At 33.3% G+C, this 26,464-nt stretch overlaps 1 protein-coding gene across 1 annotated transcript; it reads left to right on the forward strand.

Annotated features, from left to right (window-relative positions):
- The first annotated feature begins 11,219 nt into the window (after nucleotides 1-11,219).
- On the forward strand, nucleotides 11,220-25,634 carry LOC113856493 (beta-glucosidase 12-like). Its single transcript, XM_027488324.1, has 13 exons — nucleotides 11,220-11,321; nucleotides 11,771-11,840; nucleotides 12,469-12,527; nucleotides 12,660-12,735; nucleotides 12,926-13,003; nucleotides 13,113-13,200; nucleotides 13,304-13,559; nucleotides 13,678-13,793; nucleotides 13,933-14,147; nucleotides 14,256-14,287; nucleotides 25,067-25,169; nucleotides 25,283-25,379; nucleotides 25,466-25,634. The coding sequence occupies exons 1-13, from the start codon at nucleotides 11,241-11,243 to the stop codon at nucleotides 25,632-25,634; spliced, it is 1,440 nt and encodes a 479-aa protein (XP_027344125.1). The 5' UTR covers nucleotides 11,220-11,240.
- The last annotated feature ends 830 nt before the right edge of the window (nucleotides 25,635-26,464 follow it).

Here is a 26,464-nt window from a genome sequence, read left to right on the forward strand (position 1 = left end):
AATTAATGTTTAGGGGTTAAATAAATATTTTTCAAAATTAGAATAATTTTGTACAATTAATTTTAGGTAACCGTTTTTTAAACGGACGTTGTAGGGTGCTAATACCTTCCCTACACGTAAATGACTCCAGAACTCATTTTTTTGGTTTCAAAGATCGTATTATATTTAAGTTTTTCCATGGTTTTTTCTTAAAAATAAACTTTGGTGGCGACTCCTCTGATATTTTGGAACAAGTTTGTCATCCGTCGTACCGTTGCGATCGCCCGGTTGCGACAGACAGCAGCATCATAGACCTAAAGGTCTTCCTCTGATAGCAGGATCTAAATCTTGATCTTGTCGCGGCTCATCTACACACATATAACAACACAAGCAAGAAACAAAGATAACCAAAGGGTGAGTTTTCCACACAATACAAATAATTTCAAATAGCTGCATCTGTAGGAGATTACCATCATTTTCTAAACTAAATATCAAGCAACAAAGCACTTTCATTTAATACCAGTCATACCCATATACTAATAACTACAATTATCAATCATCCAACAGCATAATCCATACAAATAATGCAAATGATGCATGATATAGTTTGATTATGTAGATTAATCTATTTCTTACTAGTGAATGCAATGCATGGGGATCCCTTTACTCTATGGCTGGGGACCCGTTAACCTAGTACTTGCATAAAGCATAGTAGCAAATAGTAAGTCGAAAGGTGATCAGATGACTCCATTTCCTACTCAATAATTCAAAAGTACAGTAGTAATAGATCTTTTAGTAGTAGATAGTTGTCAATGGCAGTAGTTCAGGAAATGACCTACATGATCTTGGTGATTGTAGTCCTTGTCAAGTTTAGCAAAGGTTTGCATGGCCTCACAACGTGACACTAGTGAACTAGACTATGCCTCCTAGGTCGTTCTCCCTTTTTGCCACCTTAGTAGGTTCATTTAGTCTAAACTTGAACTACTAACATCTTTTAGTTGTGCCAATTGTTCGTGCCTTGACAAGTCATGTAGTTCATAATGTATGTCATAGTGTTATTTCTTTAGTTAGTTCCTTTGCACATACAATATTCGAGTTTGTTTAGCACAAATATAGAGTCATTCAGCACAACATAGATTCTTTCAATAGATTTCCACATAGAGTACTTCCATAAAATTCATAGAATAGTTCATAACCTTTTGTCATCATTCACATTAGCAACCAAAGCACCTTCACACTTTTCTTTGCAACTTTCTTTTCTTTAAGTGCAACACACATCTAATGGTTATATGTTCTTTCTTTCTAGTTGATTAACCCATTTCTTAACTCCATTAATCATATTGCCCTCGGCTAGTTTGCCTTTATCCCTTTATTTTATAACTCATTTATAATTTACTAAGTCAAATTTCATTATGTCATGGTATATTATTTATCCCCTAGCTTTCTTGATTAAGTTTGAACTTAGTATCTAATTTCATTTTTATTAAGTTATCCTAGTTTATTATAACATGGTCTAATCTTTCCTCCTAATGTCTTACTGCACCTCATTACCATTTTGGTATTTTCTATTTCTAAAACTCTTGACACTTACCTTTCAGTTTCTCTCCTTAAAGTAAGGACACTTTACCTAAATTTTACCTCCAACACAATTATAATCACCCTCACTTGATTAGTACATGAAACAATTATTTTAGACTCTCACTCTTATGACACTTGGGTACTAAACCTATCAATTCCACTCAAAACACGTGTAACTCTTGGAGTCACAAAACAAAGTACAAGTCACAAATTAGCAAGTTATTCACTCTTTCAACTAGGAAACCGAGACTTACAGTTTGCTTATGATTGTACAAAGTTACTCACCATAAACAGCAAAATGTTAATTTAATTTAGGCTTTCATTCATTTTCTAAATGCCATGTCCAAAGCAACCAATCTTTTCATAGTAAATTACAGTTCATCAAACACCAAACAACACGGACTTTAGTTCTTTGACTCACACACAATTTAAACCTTAAAGAAAAACAGAACCATGTAGAATCATATATAGCCACTTACAGTTTGATGACAACAAAATCAAGAAAATGGACCCATTCAAGGCTTACCTACTTTTATTTATCAAGATTAAGACATGCATAGCTAAATCACAATTTCTTACTTCATTCAAGTGAGGAATTGAGACAAACAAGGAAAAATTGATGGACTTTCACACTATTAGAATATAGAACCGAACCCATCAACTTTTCCGATGAAAATCCAAAATACTCAAGCTATAAAATATAGGAGCATATGGTGAATCTAAGGCTATACACTTGAAACTCATGAAAAACTAAGACATGCAAAGAGGAAAAGGACATGCAATTACTTTAAACTCAATACCAAGTAATACAGGGTTTGTTTTGGAATACCTTCAATGAGGTAACCGATACATGCTATAGACGAAATCATAGTGTCATGCATCATTGAATTAAGAAATCTTGAACTTACAAGGGATGAGCTCTAAATCTACACCTACATGATCAAAATGAAAGTTTCAAAGAAGAAAAGATGAGAACTCCCCCTTGCCTTGAATTTTGACATAAAATTGAAGAGATTGAGAGGTGCACAAGGTGCTATACTCCAAATCCAAGCTGTTAGACTGTGAGAGGAAATCAAAGGAGGTTCTTGATTATTCTTTCAAATGGGCTAGCTTCACAGTTTTAGAGGGAAACAAATGAAAAAATGTGTTAGATAGAGGAAGTACTAGGTAAAAGAGAAAGAAAACTCTTGGATGAAAGTGATGCTCTCGGTCTCTTTCTTAGAAATGAAGGAAGTGTTTTTGCTTCCAAGTGCAATAGAATGCTTACAATTGCCAAGGGGTAGAATTAAGTTCCCTTGTTCCCAAAAACTAAGAAGAGTGGCACAAGAATTCAAGATAGTTGGTGCAGTCATGCATGAATTCTCATTGGATGAAAGTAAAATGAAATGACCTTGTGAAGGTTAGACAAGACAAGGTAACGTAGCACAATTTCCAAAGGATTTGATGGATTTTTGACAAATCATTGTGCCGGCTTGCATGATAGGATTTTAGAATATTCCAAGCCAATCATCACGTGAAAATTGGCTATAAAAGAAATAGGATTCTGGGTAATTAGTTTGCATGCATTTTAATTGAGCAAAAAAGGAGGTAACATGATCTTTGTGTAAGGAAATGACGACTGAAAAGACAAGGTAATGTCCCATGTTGTCCTAAGCCACTACCTATTAATTGCACTCTAAATTCAGCAAAGAAAGCTTGGCTTTGTGGTAAGTCTTGCACGTGGATTTTGGTGAGGGAGGTAAAAAATGATAAGGTCTTGCAATGTAGCTCCAAAGCTATCCAAAAAGTTACTTTACATGAAATAGACAATTGCTTTTTTTGGCTAATTTTTCTTTTCTCAAATTAGGTGGCTAAGACAATTTGAGGTTCATGCTAGGAATACTACCATACAGCTACTTAAGATTACATTGAATAGGGAAAAGTTCTCCAAATGAACATCACAATATGAAATTAAGTTAAAAGCTAAAAAAAAAAAAGCAATCAAACAACTTTTTTGCATTTCACAAATTATTTGAATAACAACAAGGTAGGATTTTATAGAATAAGCAAAGTTAAGTGCATATACAAAATATAGCAACAAGGCAAGGGGTGTTACATTAGACCTTGAGTAAACATATGATATAGGCGATAATTGTGGACAATAACGTAGATCCACAGAGAAAGAGAAGTAAGACATGATAAAAGGCATTTGTCAAAAAGTGCACGACTTAAGACTTTTTGAGGGATAAGAGCGCACAACCTTCTACAAGAATCTGAGCATCAACTCCAACAATATTTTGACAAAATGTATGTTAGCCACCTGAGGAGAATGTTCACCTCATTTGCAAAATAACATTGATGAATCCACATTTTATTGGATTTTTACTTATCTTTTTAGTGTTCTTTAATAGAAAAAATAGATTTAGGAACTGTAAATAACATAGAAACACCATTTTGGTCAAATATCATAGGTTTCTTATTTTTTGGTTAATTTACATTGATTTACATAGATATAATTTATAATTTTGATCATTTGAACAATTGTGTAGGAATTTCTAGACTTATTCCATGGATTTTTAGCATTTGAGAAAGTTTGAGTTGAAAGTGACTACTTTGGATTCCATTGTGGACACTACAGTAAGCTAGATCTAGAAGGGCAGACCAAAGTGATCACTCTAATTCCATAGTAAACACTACAGAGACCCCAGTTTGAAGAGGTGATGCGCGTAGCTACTTTGGTCCCATAGTAGAGACTCCAGGGCAGACCAAAGTGATCACTTTGATTCCAAAGTGAACACTCCAGAAAAGGCAAAAGTCACCCAGTTTTGCGCGTAGCTACTATGAACCCATAGTAGACATTCCAAAGAAGGTCAACAGCATGGTGACCTGCATGTAACCACTATGAAACCATAGTAGCTACTATGTGAGTACTACGCATTATCACTATAAAACCATAGTAGCTACTATGGGCAAAAATTTCTGCACTATAAATTGAACTTTAGAAATTAGGGTATGAAACTTTTAGACACTTTTAGCTTCTTTTGCCATTTTGGGGAACACTTCCAAAGCTTAGGTCATCCTTGGGTGACAGCCAAGGACCAATCCTAGGGTTTGATTCACATTTCTTCTTCACTTTTCTTTAATTTTTACATTGATGTCATTGATTTCCCTTTTTTTTTTCATCTTAAATTTGTAAGACCCATCCTCATGGAGGGCTAAACTTTCTTGTAATCCTTAGTGAGTTCATAGATTCTTGAAGTCCTGGTTATGAATGTCAATATAATTCCCTTTCCTTCATGAATTTATATTTCCCAACTCTTTGAATTGAATTAATGGTTGAATGAGGGGGACATTGCTTAATTAACCCTAATTCATTTTAATGAAATTCTTAACTTAGTTTGCTTAATCCTAAGTTAATTTCTAAGGTTGCATAATCTTGGAAAAAAGAGTTAGAGTCCATTAAATTTGCTTAAATTCGTATGGGGTTTTAAGGTTAATTCTCGCTTGTTGAGTTAATCTAATTCAGAGGAAGAGGAAAAGTATTGAATCTTGAGAGAAATAGGGATAGAATCACATGAATGATCTAAGAATTGCTACATTTCATTGATTGAACTCATTAATTTCATCACTTGCCTTTATATTAAAATTGGAATCACATAAAATCCCCCTTTTTTTTAATTGCTTTCATAATAAATGTTTACAATATGTTTAATGTATGTTACCAACCAAAGTCATTGGAGACAACCTAGGCTTGGATCCTAGACTACATAAAAATTCTGAATATTTTGATGAGATTGGCAACAAATCTTTATGCAAACGAAAATCGTATCATCAAACATGTTTTAGTAAAACCTAAAAAATATCGCGCTTGCCTAATTAAAAGTTCTTTTATCTTGTATTTACATAATAAACATGAAGTTTGTCTGTATTCACAGATTATAACTATAAATAGGATAATTCTTGTACAAAGGAACTAGGCCAATACATGCTTTCTAGCAATAACATTCCTTATTAACTTGTTTATTTTGTTCTTTCTTCTATTTATACTTTTTAAGTTTACAATCTCTTTCTTTTAAATTTCATGCTGAAACAATTATAAAACTTACACCCATCATATTTCTCGTATTTTGTTGATGTAGAAAGGCATAAAAAAAGAGCATCATTCATTTCTGGTGTCCATATCTTTCTTTTAGACGTATACATAATTTCTAAATAGAATATTTTAATTCAAATTCAGATAAAAAATAAAAAAAAAACATGCATTATATAAAAAATGTATATACTAATTAGGATCACAAAATTCATCAAGTCACAAAATATATTAAATAAATACATAAGTCAACAACTATAATATAATATTTTGAGTATGCTCTTCATCTTCATCATCTCCTGAGATTCTGATTGCCAATTTCTGCATCCACCTCATTAATCAACTCTTCATCAAGATCTACTACTATTAACAAATAATTATGCAGAATACAACATGATAGGATGATCATATTTTGTGTCTTGATTTTATAACTTGGTTTTGTGCAACTTCTAATGATAAGAAATCTTTTCTCAGAAATTCCAAAAGCTCTTTCGACAATATTTCACAATAATGAATGTCAATGGTTGAATAATTCTTGAGGTGTATGAGGTAAATTTCTATGATAGAATTCTTTCAAATGATAACGAGTTGAACTAAATGGTGTGATTATTCCCTTTCTCAACATGAATCTAGCATCAAGACTAATATTTACTTAGGAAAAAAAATATTATTACTAAAATATATGTATATATTGGGAGAAGAAGAAAAATATATTTTAATTTCCTTAAGGAATTTTAAGACATTGGTTCTATGTAGTGCATAGTTTAATATTCTTGAATGAAATGCAATGCCATCCCATCTAGGAAAAACATAAGTAAGTCTTAAGTCAAATGACCATGAAAATTAATATATTTTTTTATAATATTGATAATACATTTTTATTGTATTTAATTAAAGAACAAGATGTTGCAGGTGTTTCCTAACTGCCTATGAATTATGTTTCTATGGTTTTACTTGTAAGGAAGTTAATGGAATAAGGGTAGAGTAATACAAATTGGCGATGATTCTACAAATGGTTAGATAAATTAGATAGCAAGATAGTTCATTTAAAATATTAATAAACAAAGCTAATCCTATTCAATAATATGATATAAAAATAAAAATTTGTACATAAAAAACATAAAATATCCTTTTCATGACCTATCAATTATATCAGGATATTATTATATTCTCTTATTTTTTTTCTGTTAATAAAAATCATAGTTATATACACATGTAATCCAACAATCATTCACACACACACATGTGAAATATTTTAAAAGAAGAAAGAACAAAATATATGATTTAGAAGGCATTAGATATATATTCTTGAGGTAGACAATTATATATCACAAATTCACAATAATCCATTATATAATAATCTATAAAGTTAATCTAACATTCCTTTCATCTTATGACTAAAAAACTGAATTATGTTATTTTCAATACTTGGAGGTTAAAATCGTGTTCCACACAGAGAAAGGTAGCAAATTTTGGGAGAACCATCGTTTCAAGAGTTTTCCACCACAAAAAAACATAAGAAATAAATTTACAACCTGAAAAATGAATAATCGAGAACACAAAACAAAGAAAAAAAAGTAAAAATCTTGCAAATCTCAATCAAGAAACGAGACGAGAGAAAGCAAGAAAGGGAGATAACCTAATCATGAAAAGGAGCAAGATTAAGAAAAGATAAGAGATTCACAATTTCACAAGGGTAAATTAGTCATTTCATATATATATATATATATATATATAAATCCCAAATTGGAAACTCAAAAAATTAAGCTATAATAGTTTTAGAAATGTTGGGTTTATAAAAACGCCCTAATCTTTTTTCCTATTTTTGAACTCTCAAACAAGGTTTAATTATAAACAAATCTTCCATTTCCCTTCCCTTCGCTCTCCTCCTTGAAATGACATCGAAACCAAACCTAAATAGATATTTTATACAATTGTCTAAGATTATTTATCAGTTTAAAAAAGAGTTTTACTACTAGTCCATTTATAATTCTAAAACACAAAGTTCACTAATTTGAAGTTAAGGAGTTAATTTTTACCTTAATAATGTCTTTGTCAATCTATTTGCAATTTTCACGATTACTCATATTTTCATTTTTTACTCATAGTTTAAAGGTTTATTACTAGGGAATTTTTCTTCAAAAGGTGTATAATCCTAATTCTTCCTAATACTTATTCCATGAAATCCTTAATGCGATCCCCCTCTTTATAAGTTTTAACAATTTCTTTTTGGAAGATGTTCCTAATAGACATAACTTCATTTTCTTTTCTTTCCTTTTCTAATATCTATTTTTCTTTGCTTAACAATGGCTATATCCATACTAACCTTGGATTGAGATATCATTTGCTTAGTTTTGGAGTCTTTTGACTAGCATTCACAGACTAAATATATTTTGATATCTATTAATTTATAATTAGCTTTATCATTATTCTGTTGCACATTATCATCCTTACTAAAATATAGCTCATTTGATCTCTCATTTTTTACTTCTTGTCTCTATTTCTATTTCTTTATTGTGTTCACTCTTCTCTTTCCTACTTAAATATGAATACTATTTTACCCAATGACTATACTTACCACATAAGAAACAAATGAGGTGTAGTTCCTTATAATCTATATAATAATCTTATACCAAAACTTTAAATGAGGGGATTAATATTTTTCCTAAGATCTATTTCAACACAAGTTCTTGCCAACTTGCTTATAAGTTGGGCAATAATATTAGAATCAATTAGGCATAGTTCTTAACACTGATCTAATTTGCCATAAAAAATTTTACTATACAGTTTTATAGGCAAGTATGAAATCCTATCCTATATAACTCTTTCCATTATAGTAGTATTAGAATTAATTTTAAGCAGAGGTTCTAAAACTAATTCAATTTACCATAAAATTTTTCATCATAAAGTTTTATAGGAAAATCTGGAATTTTATTAAGGTTGAAACTTTTTTCAAAGTTTGATCCCTTGGTTTAAATAAGGTTCTTTACATTTGAATCAACAGATAATAATCTACACAGGGGTTTACATTTGAATGAACCATATAAGAAAATTTGATCAAGAAAAAATTATTATTTAGATTTAAGACCTTTACTTCTTTATTTTTACCATGTAATTAGTTGTTTAAATTTTGTTCCATATATTTTAGCCTCACATTTTTCCTTAATAGCTTGACTATTAAGGTTGACATCCAAGGAAACACCAATGTTCATAGTAATTCTAAAAAAAATTTAACTCAAGACACACAGTAACATTTTTATATATATCTTAGATATTTTCATCTAATTCAAAAATATAAGATCCTTCCATTTCAGAACACATAATTTTATCATGTTTCAAAATGAAATTTAATCTTCAGAATGCATAATTTTATCATCATTGTCACCATCACTATCATTACTACCATCATAATTAATGTTACTATCATAATTTATATTATTATTTTTTTAAGATATTTTGTGCAAGCCAAATTTAAACTTGTTTAATTATTTTTTACTCTTATTATATTAATCTTTCTTTTATCTAACTTCCGAAAAATTTATTCAATAATATTCAAGTTATAAAAGTATGCACCTATAACTCATGCTCAATTTTTAAATATCGAACTAGAAACAATTAAAGCCCATTTAAGTGCTTTTTCGGTCAAGGTAGATTCTTATAAAATAAATTAGTAGCCTAAAGTGACCAAGTGGAACAACAATATAAGTTCTTTTCTAGCATATGAAGCATCCCAATTAATTTATCCTCCTAATTCGCAAAATACTTGGTAGTGCCTAAATTTTATGTGGCGTGTGCTCTTATGAATAAGAGTTATTTGAAATTTTTCTAAAACTAAAATTCCCTCGAGAATCCCTAAGTCTTATTTATTAATTTGGTAAGCTGCATAAAATAGTTATAATATTATCTTAACTATAGTTTTGTTAACATATGAAGCGTGACTCTAGGTGTAATATAGTGAAGCATCATTTCTACAAGATTCTTGGTTGAATAAATTGTTCGTATGACATGGTTCAGCTAAGTTTATGGCCGGCTTCATGTCGAAGAATAATGGACGAAGGGGCCGGTCATATTTGTATCTGCTAGTTGTCTGCATTTTTCTTCCATTCAAGAAAAATTAAGAAACAGGTTACAAGGCTGGCAAATGCAACAATGGAAAAGTTCCATAAAAGAATACGATATTCACAAGTTTTACTCAACTTAGGTATATATGATATGCTTGAAAGTAGGGAATGAGAATCAAAATAAAAGAAGACATGATTCGTTATTCATTAAGGTTAAAATAGAATTAAAAATTTCCAAAAGAAACAATAGAACCTAAAATTGGTTAAAATGAGGTAATGTTTTAAATTTTTGAATTCGGAAAGTTCAATTATTATTATTGTAATTTTTTTACATAACAATAAATATTTGTCATTACTCTGAATTTATCCACAAATTATTATTGCAGTGATAGATAATAATAATAATAATAATAATAATAATAACAATAATAATATTCTATTTATTGCTAAACAATTAACAGAGAAAAATATATTTATACAACTTTATGTTATTGGTATATCATTTTCATCTTTAAATCATTAAATGATAATTAATAATGGTAACATTAAAAAATTAAAGATCAAAGTAAGAAATTCCTTTACAATAAAAATAATAAATATAAATTATATAAGTATTACCTTAAATGACTATCATGTCAAATACTCTATTTAATTAAATAAATAAAATTAGTTTTCAAATTTAATAAATAATATTTTAATAATTTTATAAAAAACAGTTTTATTAATTCAACTAATAAATTTAAATTTCTCCTAAAGTAAATTAATTTTATAAAATTTTACACAATTTAAACATTAATTAATATTTTATCATTTCACTTTATTTTAATATACAATATATTATTTAAATATAAATAAAGAACTATTCTTATATCATACATTTATATTATGATAGTATAATAACAATTATCGGTTGAATTGGCAAAATTTGCATTTATTAAATAATTTAGAAAGATATATTCACAATAAAAAAATAGAATAAATAAAAAACACATAAGTTTTAAAATGTAGATAAAAACTTTTGTACACGCAGAAAAATTCTACAACAAATACAATATGCAGCTGCAGCCTTGCACCATGCAAAGTTTTGTGGTTGTATTTAAGCATGTTATCACTTACCTAGAAGACGCCGTAGAGTTAAAATACTTCAAGAATTTAATTGGTTCTTCTAACAATGTAAAATCATTTTAATTATAAATTATTATACTATTAAAATAATTACTTTACAAATTATAATTAAAGTGTTATTTGACAATATAATTATTTTATGACGGAAATGTATCAAAATTGATCTAATAATTCACATTTGGGATCTAATTGTCGTTCTTAGCCATTACCGCATTCATGCATGGAATACGACAAAGCATGCAAGACCAAGAAAAAAAACAGAATCCTTTTCCTTTACACCTTCGGTTATTGAAGACTAAGTCTCTGTCTTCTTCAATAGAAAAATATAAACGGCTCGTTACTTGTTTATGGGTGAGGGAGTCAAAGGATCAATTCAAATTCGAACAATGTGGTTTAAGGGCCTTCTTCTGCTTACTATTTCCATTGCCATGTTTCTGTCGGTAGATTCTCTTAACCGCAGCACTTTCCCAGCAGATTTTGTGTTTGGAACAGCATCTTCAGCTTATCAGGTTTTATTATGTGTTATGGCTAACAATATACTCCTTCAACTCTCACGATACTATGTTACTAACGTGAGAGAAAATATACAAATTAGTTGTGATGTTCTGTTTACTTTTTATCTCTAAAAATTTTGCTTGTACAATAGTCTTCAATTGTGTCCATTTGCACACATTTTGGGTTTTCTTTTTAGAATTATTAGTCCCTAAAAATGTGGATGTGGACAATTTTGTCTCCAAATATAATTTTACTTATAGTTTTGCAAGTGAAGGACCAAAATTAATGTGAGCATCTTAATACATTTAAGGATTTATTTGTAGAATCAAAATAGAATTGTCAGAGACCAAAACTAAATAATTAAGATGCTGCTTTTACGGATCAAATTGTATATTTACTCTTTGAATAAATGTATGAATCTTATTTGTTTTGATCCCTATACGTGGCATTGATGAGTATGAAGTATGAAGGTGCTGCTTTCGAGGGTGGCAGGGGGCCGAGCATATGGGACACCTTCACTCATAGTTATCCAGGTTAGTACTTTGGCCCTCTCTCTTGTTTACTTCCTCCTTTAATTTGTTTTCTTTTTCTTTTAAATTATTATCATTTTAGTAAAATAGCATTTAATTTTTTTAAATTATTTTTAAGTGAATAGACTTAAGCTTAAATCACTTCTTTGTCTAAAATGTCTTAAACAATTTTAAACTAAAAGTCTTCTTAATTATGTAGCCTTTAATCTGTTGTTGGAGTATACGATAAGAATATGCAAAGGGTATTTCTATTAATAATATCAGTTAATAAACTCACATCGTTGGAGTAAGCAAAGAACTATCGACTATAAGATCAAAGGCAATTTGTTGTCTCTTTAAAATCCATGTTTGAAGAATTTAGATTTTAGAAGTGTGATATATATTTCATATGGGGATTGATTCATGTCATGATAACTGATTAATTTGGATTAAATAATGTAATTTACTTGATTTGCAATCTTTTGTCTAGCTTTGATATGAAGAAAGTCTTTTGTCACCTCAATTTATTTCTCCCAAAAGAAATGTTTATTAAAAACTTTATAGAAAACTTATCCCTGAAATTTCCCTTCCCATGATTGATTCAACATCGCCTTTTAAATGATAACTTTGAGATATTTTCTTTGTTCTTCAGATCGAATAGCAGATCACAGTAATGGGGATGTTGCTACTGATTCATACCATCGTTACAAAGTGCTGTCATTATCTTAATTTGGATTTAAAGCTCTTGTTTTGAGATAATGACTTTCCTTATTTGTTGAGCTTTGATTTCAACTAGATAAATGATAATGATATTGTTTGAACCCTTAAAAAAAAATAATTCAGGAAGACATAGACATGATGAAGGATATTGGATTTCAAGCCTACAGATTTTCCATTTCTTGGTCCCGAATACTACCTAGTAAGAAATTCTATAATTTCCTGTTTTATTTTTTGATATTTAGTAAATTGCTAATATGTATCATTAGTTTGGGCGATACTCCTAACTAGTGGAAGTTAATTGTAATCAATTTACATTGAGTTACAGATATAAATTGGTTTGTCCATTATGTAAATAAGTAAATATGTTAAAAACCTATGTTTATTTTTAGGTGGAAATTTCAAGGGAGGAGTTAACCAAGAGGGAATCACATATTACAACAATCTCATAAATGAAATACTATCAAAAGGTCAACAAAAGTCAACTATTTCTCTAACTTTCACATTTATGATAACTCAAATAAAATAAACTTAATTAACATGTACACTACATTGTACGGTTTGTACCATATAATACAGGACTACAACCTTACATAACCCTATTTCACTGGGATCTCCCTCAAGCTCTTGAAGATGAATACAATGGTTTTCTAAGTCCCAAAATTGTGTAAGAACAGTAATATCTCATTGTTCTCTTCAACGCAAGGACACCCCTCTTCTTCCCAATCACTCTCAATAGCTAGAAATGTTAACATTTTAATTTTGCACAGGCAAGATTTTGCATATTATGCAGAGTTGTGTTTCAAAGAATTTGGAGATAGAGTTAAGCACTGGATAACTGTAAATGAACCACTACTTTATAGCCTTCAGGGTTATGCACTTGGTGGCTTCCCACCAGCAAGATGTTCTAAAGGGGTGTCCCCAAATTGTGATGTTGGTGATTCTAGTACTGAGCCATACTTAGTTTCACACCACCAAATTCTTGCTCATGCTACAGCAGTAGAAGTCTATAGAGAGAAGTACCAGGTTACGACATAATTATTATTTTGAATCCATCATTATATATATTAAATTGTTTAGAATTGAATAGAAATCATGTTATGAATACAAAATCAATTGACTATAAATTATTATTTTCTAATAGATTTCTCAAAAGGGTCAAATTGGGATAGCACTAAATGCTCCTTGGTTTGTGCCACTATCCCAATCAAAAGTCGACAAAGATGCTGCATCTCGGGCCCTTGCTTTTATGTATGAATGGTAACTATCCTTACCACTTTAAAGTGCTCATCTTTGTTTCCACTTTTATTTATTTTATAATATTTCACATATATATTTTTTTAATGAAGCTTGTTGACACTTTTACTTCTAATACTCATCATTTTATGCTTTTTTTAAGGTTCATGGAACCACTATACTCTGGTACATATCCTGCTGTGATGGTTAATAAAGTTGGGGAACGTTTGCCAAAGTTTTCTGAAAGGGAATACTTAATGGTTAAAGGTTCCTTTGATTTCATAGGGTTGAACTATTACACTGCAAATTTTGCAGCCAATATTCCATGCCAACAAGGAAATTTAAGTATCTTAACAGACCCTTGCGCAAGATTGACTAGTAAGCCATTCTAAATAAGGCTTATTTCTGCTTTTTTGTCCACCCCTCCCCCTTTTATTTTAAAATTTTCCATATACATTTGCTTACGATTCTTTTTTGTTGCATCAGCTGAAAGAAATGGGTCTCCTATCGGTCCAAAGGTGCGAATAGATAAGTTTTAATCAATTTTGATGCTTAAGTGCGTGACTGTTAAAAGTTTTTACTAGTATTAAGCAGTTGACAAAAATCTAGGCTAAAAGTGAACATCCAAACAAGGGATTTTGATATTAATGTAAAGAATTAATTAAAATTATATATGTTGTTTTTAAAAAATTATCTTTTAACTAAACTTTTGGGATGCTAAATTACTTATTAAATTATCATAATCCATGTTAATGTATTTTTAATATTAAATAATAAAGTGGATGTTTTCTACTTAGTAGAAAAGAAAATATATAATTGTGGATATGATGATGGGACAATACACATGAGAAATAAATAATTTCTCCTTTTTCCAAAAGGTAGTCATAACATGATATTAGGACGTGAGGCTCTTTTAAGAAAACATTTGTAGTTGTTTTGTTAGACCCCTTATAAGTAAACATTATAAAAAGAGAGCCAAGACGTAGGTTTTTTTAATAGGATTGAATTATCTTAGCAATTATTAATTATTTTAGCAGTTGTTATTTTAATTAGTGGGGGCAAGTGTAATTGCCTCTAAGTAGTTACGAGCATAATAAAAATAGGAGAAAAGGTAGGAAGGAGGGCAGGCAGTTTTAGGGTGGTTTTGGGAAGGGAGAGACCAGGCTCTCAAATATCTTGAGAGGAAGCCTTTGTACTCAATATGTTTTGCTCAATTTCCTATGTAACTTTTAATTCCGTATCAGTTCAATTGAATATTATTCAGTCTTTATTCTCACATTAGTTAGTATCCATCAACTGGTATCAAAGCAACAAGTTACTGGAGATCATTCATCGTGTTGATGCGCAGCATGGAGGCGAGAATGGAGGCATTAGAGAGGGGGTCAAAGGCTTATTGGCAATGCATGAAACAATGGAGAAGAGTGCAGAATAGTTAAATGAAGTGCAGGCCTCAATGCAAGAAATTCATGCAAGACAGGAGGAAGAGAATAGTAATGGAAGCCAAACAATTCCTCAAGGCGGAACATAGGGAAGCCACAATGGTGGACGATACAAGGTGGATAGGTGGAGGAAGTTAGAGATACCTGCTTTTGATGGAGAGAATGCGTATGGCTAGACAACCAGAGTGGAGAGATATTTTGATTTAAAAAGGATGTCTGGAGAAGAAAAATTACAAGCGGTTATGATGGCAATGAAAGGAAAAGTGTTCACTTGATATCAATGGTGGGAGTTCTGGGCGCACTCACTAGTCAACCTGGGAGGATTTTAGGGTAGCAATTATTAGGCATTTCTAAACAACCATGGTTGAAAATCCTTTTGAATTGTTGTTGAGTCTCAAACAAACAGGTTCAGTGGAAGAATACAAAGAGAAGTTCAAACTCTATGTTGGTCTGTTAAAGAGTGCAAAACCAACGTACTTAAAGGGCATATTTTTATATGGCCTCATGAAAGTAATTAAAGTAGAATTAAAGCTTCATCCAACAGAAAGCTTGGCTGAATTAATGGATTGTGCATAGAGAGTGAATGAGGAGAACCAGCTGTCCACCAAAAGAGGAAATCCAGCAGGTACGATGAGCAGGCCAATGAGGACGTATAGCAGTAACCGCATGGTGACATGGGAACAAGGAGCGAAGCAACAGTCCAAGCGTTTGGAACTAGAAATGCTACAGGAAAGGGAAGTGTGGTGAAATTTTCTAATACCTTCAGAGGAAGAAGCTTTAGAGAGTTAACTGATGCAGAGCTATAAGAGAGGTCTAGGAAGGGATTGTGTTTTAGGTGTGATGAAAAGTTTGGTCCAAGCCATGTGTGTGCAAACAAATAGTTACAAATTTTAGTGTTAGCCAAAGGGGAAGAAGAAGGGGATGCAGAGGGAGAAACTACGGTGGTTGAGGAAGAGGGAGAACTAAAAGACCTCCAATTATCTATGTGTAACATTGCTGGCTTTACGTCAAAGAAAACAATTAAGTTGTGGGGTAAGATTAGGAAAGAATAGGTCATAGTACTTATTAATTATGGAGCCTCTCATAATTTCAGTTTAGCCATATTGGTGAAACACAAGAACTGGATATGTAAGCAACCTCTATTTATACAGTGGAGGTGGGTGACAAGAGAAAGCTAGATTGTGAAGGGGTATGTCCTAAATTGAAGTTGGAGATGCAGGTCTAAAAATTCAACAAGATTTCTATGTCTTTGATCTTGGAGGAGTGGATGTGGTGGTGGGAATGGAATGGCTGGCTAAGCTGGGAGAAATAAGAGTAAATTTTCGTGAATTAGCTCTTAGAATTCCAGTTGCGGACAAATATCACGTACTAAAGGGAGACCCCGATTTAACTAGAGGCGTAGCTTCCTTAAGGTCTATCTTGAAGGCTTTACGAGATCAAGGCCAAGGATTCCTAGTGAAGTACCGTCAGATGCAAGCTGAAAGCAGAGAACCAGGAACCTATCCCGTTTGGACAGAATCAGTTTTGGAAGATTACAAATAAGTATTTCAAGAGCCGCAGGCACTACCACCCCCTAGAAGGCAAGACCATGCAATTAGGTTGAAGGATGGGTCTAATATCTAGCAACATCAGACCATACAAGTACCCATACTACCAGAAGAATGAAATTGAAAGGTTAGTAGATGATATGCTTAACTCTAGTATAATTAGACCTAGTGTCTGTTCTTATTCTAGTTCTATAATCTTGGTGAAGAAAAAAGATGGTGGATGGCATTTTTGTGTAGATTATCAGACTCTTAACAAGATTACTATACTAGATAAGTTCCTTATTCCTATCATTGATGAATTGCTGGATGAATTGAGAGGAGTGGTGATTTTTTCTAAGTTGGATTTACGATCTGGTTACTACCAGATCAGAATGCGTGAAGAAGACATCCATAAAACGGCTTTTTGGACTCATGAAGGGCATTATGAGTTTGTTGTCATGCCTTTCGGACTCACCAATGCCCCTTTCACATTTTAATCTCTTATGAACAAGGTGCTAAAGCCGTAGTGAGGAGGACATCAGAGGCATTGTGGGCCGTTTTGACAGTGTTGAAGGAGAACCAATTGTTTGCTAGAAAAAATATACTTTCAACCAAACTCAATTGGAATACTTAGGACATATCATTTCAGCAGAGGGGTGGCAGCAGACCCATGAAAAATTGATGCGATGTTGGATTGGTCAATACCAATGGATATTAAAGCTTTGAGGGGATTTTTGGGATTGACAGGATACTATAGAAGGTTTGCTAGAGACTATGGTAAGATAGCTAAACCTTTGACCCCAACTGTTGAAGAAGGATAAGTTTTAGTAGAATGATGAAGCACAATATAAGGATTGGTAAAACTGTGTTTGTGCAATTTTATTTCACTATGAACAGAGTACAATAAATAGAGATTACAATATGTCTAGATCCTACAATTAAGGAATAAATGACTCAATCAAACCAAGACTGAATCAATCGTATCATTTATATAAGGTAATATACAATCTGATATATTATTTCCTAACATCCCCCCTCAAGCTAAGAGTGGGATTTGGGCCAAAACGTAGCTTGGAACGAAAGAACTAAAACAGAGGACGAGCTAAGCTTTTAGTGAAGACATCTGCAATTTGAAGATGAGAAGGAATGAACTGAGTGATAACCTTCTTTGATAACACTAATTCTCAAACAAAATGGTAGTCAATGTCAATGTGCTTGGCGCGCTTATGAGCAAATGGATTTTGAGACAAAAATATGGCACTTTTGTTATCACAAAGTAGAGTTGGGGTTGACATAGAAATGTGCAGATCACGCAGCAGATAGATGAACCACATGAGTTCAGCTGTTGTATTTGCCATAGCCCGATACTCAGATTCACAGCTTGATCGTGCAACGGTGGGTTGCTTTTTGGCACTCCAAGACACAAGATTTCCTCCTAAGTAGATAGAGTATCCATAGGTCGAGCGGCGAGTCTCAATGCAGCGAGCCCAATCAGCATTGGAGTATCCAAGAACAGTGAGAGCAAACCCACGGGTAAAGGTTAAACCAAAGGACAATGTTCCCTGAACATACCGCAATATTCGCTTCATAGCTTGGAAGTGATCAATAGTTGGAGCTTGGAGGAACTAGCTGACACTGTTGACAGCAAAAGAAAGATCTGGGCGAGTGATTGTGAGGTACTGAAGAGCGTCCACCAAAGATCGATAAAGAGTTGGATTATGAAACGGATCACCATTGCTTGTTAAATGAATATCAGGGGCAAGAGGTGTGGCCACTGGTTTGGCATCTAACATTTTCGCCTTGCTCAAAATATCGTGTGCATATTTAGTTTGACTAAGAAAAATACCAGTGGGAGTGTAATGTACCTCGAGGCCCAGAAAGTAACTCAGTCTTTCTAGATCTTTGACAGCAAATTTTGTATTGATTTTGGTTAGAATGTTATTGATGGCCAATTGATTACTTCCAGTTAATATAATATCATCCACATATACAAGGAGATATAAGGTGACAGATTGTTGATGAAAGACAAAGAGTGATGGATCTGTCTTGCTGCCATGAAAACCAAGTTTGAGAATGAAGGCACTGAATCTCTGGAACCATGCTAGAGGAGCCTGTTTAAGGCCATAAAGAGCTTTGCGCAAGCGAAAAACATGGTTAGGGAATCGAGGATCTATGAAGCCAGGAGGTTGATTTGATAGGTATCCATTTAGGAAGGTATTGTTGACATCTAGTTGATGTAGAGGCCAATTTTTCATCACCGGGAGGGTGAGAATAACGCGTACAGTAGCTGCTTCTACGACAGGACTGAAGGTGTGACTATAATCTAAGCCCGAAGTCTGTGTATAGCCTTGTGCCACTAAGCGAGCTTTGAGACGATCGATGGAGCCATCAGACAAATATTTCGTTTGAAATACCCATTTGGTTCCAACAATGTTGTGATTTGGTGGGCGCAGAACAAGATCCCATGTTTTGTTGGAATGTAATGTTATTAACTCCTCATTCATGGCAGCTAACCAACCTGGATCTTTGGCAGCAGATTTAAAACCTTTTAGCTCATTAGTAGAAAGTAATGCATACAATAGCGGGGAAGACCCATAAGTTGAAATGTCTGCAAAGTAGCGAGGTCAAAAGATACCTGCCTTAGAACGAGTAACCATGGGATGGCTTGGAGGGGTAGGCACAACCAGTAGAGATGCAACCAGTGGAGGTGCTTGAGATGCTATTGGTGATGCTTCTTCCGAGGGACATAATCCACATGGTCGAGGCACAGGGTTTAGAGGCAGTTGTTGTTCTTGTTGAGACTCAGCAGTGGATGAATTGGTAGTGGCTTGAGAGGGTTCATCAAAGAGTGAATAACCCAAGGCAGAAATTGAAGAAACAGTCCCTGTTTTTTAGAGTGGGAAGTAAAGCTCATCAAATTTGGCATGACGGGTAATATATAGACGGGAGGTTGGAACATAGAGGCATCAAAAACCTTTACGTGAGCTACTATATCCAAGAAAGATATAGGGAGTGCTGCGAGGAGACAATTTATTAGAGACATAGTCTCGCAAACATGGGTAGACTCTACAACCAAAGGGATGACGTAATTCGGCTTGGTAGTATAAAGAACTTCAAATGAGGAAATGCCTTGAAGCAATGTGGTGGGGAGCCGATTAATGGTGTACATAGCACAACAAAAGGCATCAAACCAGTAAGTGATGGGTAAATGTGATTGAAAGAGCATGGCAAGACCCGTCTCTGTGATGTGGCGATGCTTACGTTTCGCCCGGCCATTTTGAGCTGGTGTATAGGGACATGACATGGTGTGAAGAATACCACTCTTTTGGAACAATTCTTGGAGTCTTTTGTTTGTAAATTCAGTACCACCATCACTTTGAAAAGCCTTAATTGAGGTGTTGAGTTGATTTTCTGCAAAGGTTTTAAATCGAACAAAGATATCAAAAAATTCTGATTTTAAGCGCAACGGATATAGCCAAGTAAAGCTCGAGTGGTCATCCACAAATATGACATAGTATCGAAAACTAGAATTAGAACACACAGGTGTTGGTCCCCATAAGTCACAATGAACCAAATCTAATGGCTGTAAGACACGTTTTTCATTTATGTTAAATGGTAATCTTTTACTTTTGGCTAGTTCACAAGAATCACAAACAGAAGGATTTGGTAGAATGGAAGATACTGTCAAATGACTAGCCCTATTTAATTAACAAATAATATCATAGTTGACATGTCCTAAATGAGAATGCCATAAATCAAAGGATCCTCGTAATTTATTTGAATTCAAAACAAAAAGAAAAGTAGCTTGGCCATGCTCCAAAACATAGAGATTTTGTTCACGCCTCCCTCTTGCTAGAATTTCCCTTGTGCCCCTTTTCTGAAGCATAAAGGATTTGTCAGAAAAAATAGCATCAACAGGATAATCATGAGTAGGTTTGCTAACAGATATATGATTCTTTTATAGTCCAGGCACAACCAAAATATCTAGGAGACTTGAATTTGAGGCCAAACGGCAAGAACCAATATGGGATATGGGCAGAGTATTACCATTTCCAACATAAATGGTGTGATTACCCGAGTATGGCTCCATAGAGTCCAGCAGCGAGGAACTTGGTGTCATATGTGCTGAGACACCAGTGTCTAGATACCAATCTGATTTTTCAGAGGAGGAGACATTACATGCTATAGCAAAGGACTATGCAAGATTTGCAGAGTGAGGAGGAGCGCTTTCATAGCGTGCAATGTCCATGCCCCTCTCCTCGATAGATTTGGCAAATAATGGTTCGATTGTTTCGACCACGACCCCACGGCCTACAGAATTCTGTCCATGCCCTCGTCGACTATGAGAGGAAGCACGTGGAGCATTTAAATAGCGTGAATGAGAGTTTTGGTGGGGACGATGATTGGAAAGAAAAGCAGCCTGAGGAGGAGTATCTTCCACAGCAGATATATATAACTCAAATCCTTCCGCAGCAGCAACCAAATCTCTAAAAGTAGGCAGTGGGCGCATTGCTAGCTGCGATGCACCAAAGCTAGTAAAAGTGGGACCTAATCCTCAGAGAAACCAATGTAATTTATCAAGATCATCGACCGGTCTGCCCATGAGGCTAAGTTGATCACAAAGTGCTTGAAAAGATTTTGAAAATTCTCGAACAGAGGATGAACCTCTTTTGAGATGTAATAATTGGTCACGAATACTGATTTCTCTTTGTTTAAAGTCTCCACCATAAAGGGACTCAAGAGTAGACCAGATCTGTTGAGCAGTATCACAGTGGAGAACCTCAACCAAGGTTTCCTCCGTGAGAAAGGCTTGAAGAAGACTAACAAGTCGCTGATCTTGTTGTTTCCAGGAGATGAAGGCTGGATTATCAGTGGGGGGCGTATAGGCATCAATGGTTGGTAGCTGAGGGGAAGGAGCAGGAGTGCTTCCATCAATGTGATCATAAAGCGTCTGTCCTTGTAGGAGAGGAAGAAGTTGACGACGCCATAGGATGAAGTTTGTGGATGTGAGGCGAATGTTTAGCATATGGATCATAGTGTTGAAGGATAAAGCACCTTCAGATGATGGAGCAGGAGTGGCCATGAAGCAAGACAAGGAAGAGAAAGGATAAAAGAATTTCAGCACCGAAGATAGGCTGATACCATATAAGGATTGGTAAAACTGTGTTTGTGCAATTTTATTTCACTATGAACAGAGTACAATAAATAGAGATTACAATATGTCTAGATCCTACAATTAAGGAATAAACGACTCAATTAAACCAAGACTGAATCAATCGTATCATCTATATAAGGTAATATACAATCTAATATATTATTTCCTAACACACAAGCTACCCTGGAAAAATTAACAAATCAGGTGGCCGAATTACCTATACTAACTGTCCTAGATTTCTCCAAAACATTTACTATAGAAACTGATGCATCAAACACAAGGCTAGGGGCAGTTCTAATGCAGGAGGGGAGGCCTGTGGCTTTCCTCAGCCAGACTCTATCTAATAGGGCACAATCAAAGTTAGTATATGAGAGAGAATTAATGGCAATTGTGATGGCTGTACAAAAATGGAGGCACTACTTGTTAGGAAGACACTTCATAATTCTGATTGATCAGAAGAGCCTTAAATTTACCGAACGACTAATGAGTGAGGAATATTTCAGTTGGACTTCTAAACTCATGGATTTGGATTTTGAGATACGTTGTAGACTAGTAAATGAGAATGGGGTGCCTGATGCTCTCTCTAGAAAATTGACATTTTCAGCTTTGTCCTCAGTCCACTTTGAGCAAATAGAAGATTGGGCATCTAAAATTCATCAAGATCCAAAGCTCTAAGGGATAATTCATTATCTGATACAAGATTCTAATTCCCATCCGAGCTATAAATTTCAGAATCAGAAGCTATTTTATAAAGGTCGGTTAGTGCTTCCAAAAGGCTCTTCTCGAATTCCTTTGTTGTTACAGGAATTTCACAACTCTACTGAGTGGAGACATTCGAGTTTCTTTAGAACCTATAAAAGAATCTCTGAAGTTGTGTATTGGGAAGGCATGAGGAAAGACATCCACCATCACGTAGCTACGTGTGAGACATGCCAAATGAATAAATATCAAGCTCTATCACCAACAGGAGTTCTTCAACCACTGCCTATACCAACTCAAGTGTTGGCTGATATATCCATAGACTTCATTGAAGGGCTTCCTAAGGCTCAAGGAAAAAATGTCATCTTAGTAGAGGTTGATGGATTGACTAAATACACTTATTTCATTGCACTTAGCCATCCTTTTACTGTCAAAGAGGTTGCCAAAATTTTTAACATAGAGGTAGTTAAATTGCATGGGTTCCCCTCTTCTATTGTATCGGATCGTGACAAAATATTCCTAAGCCACTTCTGGTCATAATTATTCAAGTTGGCCGATACTAAACTCAAGTTTAGCTCTGCATACCATCCCCAGACAAATGGCCAAATCGAGATGGTCAATCGGTGCTTAGAGACTTATCTGAGGTGCCTCACCAAAACTAAACTTAAGTAGTGGCCTAAGTGGTTGAGTTGGGCTAAGTTATGGTTCAACACCAACTACAACAACTCTTTGAAATTTACTCCTTTCAAAGCATTGTATGGTTGCAACCCACCCCATCTTCTAAAAGGAGCCACTATTCCATCAATTGTGGAAGAGATGAACGTCATGACTTATGACAGGAACCAAATGTTACATGATCTCAAACGAAATTTGGTCAAAGCCTATAATCAAATGAAGAAGTATGTTGACCAATCTAGGCGCCCAATATCCTTAGCTATTGGCGATTGGGTGTATCTCAAGTTACAACCGTATAGGCTACGATCATTAACTCAGAAGAGGAATGAAAAGCTGAGTCAATGTTTTTATGGTACTTATCAGATTACCAAACATATTGAAGTTGTTGCTTTTTGGTTAGCCCTTCCACCAGAGAGTAAAATCGACCCCGTGTTCCATGTTTCTTTACTTAAGAAGGCCTTCTCTCCCTCAGCAAATCCTCAACCTCTACCACCTATGTTGTCGGAAGAGTTGGAATTGCAAGTAACACCAGCTGCTGTAAAAGCAGTGCGTAACATTACTCACGGGACTGCCAAAGTGCTTATTTAGTGGACTAACCTACCAGAGTTTGAAGCCACTTGGGAACCAGTGGAAACCATCATGCAGCAATTTCCTTCTTTTCACCTTGAGGACAAGGTGACTCTTTTGGAAGGGAGTATTGTTAGGTCATTTATAAGTAAACATTATAAGAAGAGATTCAAGACTTACGTTTTTTAATAGGATTGAATTATTTTAGCAAATGTTATTTTAATTAGTGGGGGCAAGCATAAGTACCTCTAAGCAGTTACGAGCAGAATAAAAATAGGAGAAAAGGTAGGAAGGAGGGTAGACAGTTTTTGAGTTGTTTCAGAAAGGGAGAGACTGGCTCTCAAACATCTTAGGAGGAAGCCTCTGTACTCAATACGTTTTACTGAATTTCCTATGTAACTTTTAATTTCGTATCAGTTCAATTGAATACGATTCAGTCTTTATTCTCTCATCAGTTGGTATCTATCACTAATATCATTTATTAAGAAATTACAAATTAAAAAATCAAGAAAATTATTAGCAAGTAAAAATATTTTTTAGAAGGTAAAATATACATGTTTTACTTACTATATCATTAAGATAATCTTAGTTTAACGAGTGTTTGAAAGATTATTTATGATATTTATTAGAGATTGTTTAAAATTGAGAGATTTTGGAGGAGAGGGAAAGAAAATATAAATTTTGTATTTTAAATAAATATATTTAAAATTAATAATTTTTTAAAATAAAATATATAAATTAATATATTGACATAAATTTAATATATTAATAATATATTTATCATTATAAATTATATTAATTTTTTAATTTAAAATTTAAAAAACATATCATCTTTTTCTTCCGTTCTCCTCCAACATTCTCTTCCTAAATATATCCTTAGAGAATATCTTTCATATATGCACTTAATTAAAAAGTTTGGTTAAACTTATAAGTATCTCGTAACTATATTATAATTTTTTAAAATTAATTTCAATAATCTTTATGTTAGAATTTATATGATATGCTAATATGATATTATCTTATTAAAGTGTGTTTGATCTATTAATTTATCTAAATGTTCGCCCAATCTAGATCTTATTTTTAAAATTTGGTAGGAAATGAGTTGGTTTCCTTACTCAAATGATTGATTCTGATTTAAAACAATTGTAACCAAGCAGAGATGAAAAGTCATTTCTTATTATAGTTCCATTAAAAATTTTATTTTAGTAAAGACTTGAGAAGTGAACAATTTTGCAGGCTAGCTCAAACTGGATCTACATCTATCCTCAAGGAATTCAAGATATTTTAGAATATACCAAGGAAAAGTTCAACAATCCAACCATTTACATAACAGAAAATGGTATGTTTATTTATAACACATCTCCCATATTATTTTTCCCTACGGTTGAGTATACGGTGTTACAGTCTCTAGAATTTCTATTTTCACAAATTTTGTTATTCAAATATTTGAAGGTTTTGATGAGGTTAATGATGGTACCAAGTCACTTGATGACAAATTGAGGATATACTATATTGGTCAACATCTTTTATATATTCAAAGGGCCATAAGGTGTGTTTCTCTTACCAAATGATAATAATATAGATGCTATATTTAGACGTCTTTTATGCACTCAACTTATGCTCGAAATTTGGTAGGAATGGTGTGAAGGTGAAGGGATACTTTGCATGGTCATTTTTGGACAATTTTGAGTGGACTTATGGGTACACTGCTCGCTTTGGAATAGTATATGTCGATTTTAAGAATGGACTTAAGAGATATCATAGAAGATCAGCTTTATGGTTCAAAACTTTTTTCCATCAGTGAACTGATCTATGTTATTTAATAGAATTCATGTAAAATAAATGAGTCAAGTACTCTACTCTTGATCTTTGTTATATATTTTAATTTTAATTTAAGTCATGTAAGCAAGGACACTTTGATGTTCTTTTTTTTTCAATATTGAGCAAGAATAATGTTTATTTTTCAACCATGCAACCTATTTATTTATATATAATAGTTTGAACCTAAATATTCAACAACTCTAGCAATACGATGTAATGTTGGAAATAATATAATTATATTTCAAAAAAATTTATTTATTTTATTTTATTATTTTAATTTTATTATTATTATTATTTATATCGTTAATTATATGTAACGTTTACGTGAGCAATAATAATGACTAAAGTATTTTAAATCTTTTGAGAAAACCGCACGAAATATGCACAGACTTTTTATTATATTTATTTTTTTGGGTTATGAGTTGAAGGATTTTTTACTACACCGAAATAATCCTTAAGGACAGTGTTCTACACACCTCAGACTATATTATTGATCAGTTACTTCGGATCATTTCGACAACAATCTTAAGGATTATAGCTGAATCAATAAATAATGAAAACCCCATCAACAACGCTGTAAATAACCATGAAAATGGTATCAATATGGATCCACCTAATCCAATTGTTCCTATAGTCAACTATGCAAAACCTTTCTCAGATGTGTCAAAGATAGAAATGTTCCAAGGGAAAAACTTTAAATGATGGCAGGAGCGTGTTTATTCTGTTCTTGACCTGCACGGTGTAGCTCATGCTCTCACGCAACCGAAATTAGATTCAAATGCTACGCCAAAATTGTTGGAAGACTGGACTTCT

Source organism: Abrus precatorius, unplaced genomic scaffold (genome assembly GCF_003935025.1).
Source record: "Abrus precatorius isolate BTA unplaced genomic scaffold, Abrus_2018 Scaffold11, whole genome shotgun sequence".
Taxonomy (NCBI): Eukaryota; Viridiplantae; Streptophyta; class Magnoliopsida; order Fabales; family Fabaceae; genus Abrus; species Abrus precatorius.

Excerpts from the sequence above, each read along its gene's own strand:
- LOC113856493 (XM_027488324.1), top strand. The coding sequence starts at position 11,241 with ATGTTTCTGTCGGTAGATTCTCTTAACCGCAGCACTTTCCCAGCAGAT. Across the intron at positions 11,841-12,468 it reads CTTCACTCATAGTTATCCAG|ATCGAATAGCAGATCACAGT; the intron begins GTTAGTACTTTG and ends TTTGTTCTTCAG. Across the intron at positions 12,736-12,925 it reads TTGGTCCCGAATACTACCTA|GTGGAAATTTCAAGGGAGGA; the intron begins GTAAGAAATTCT and ends GTTTATTTTTAG.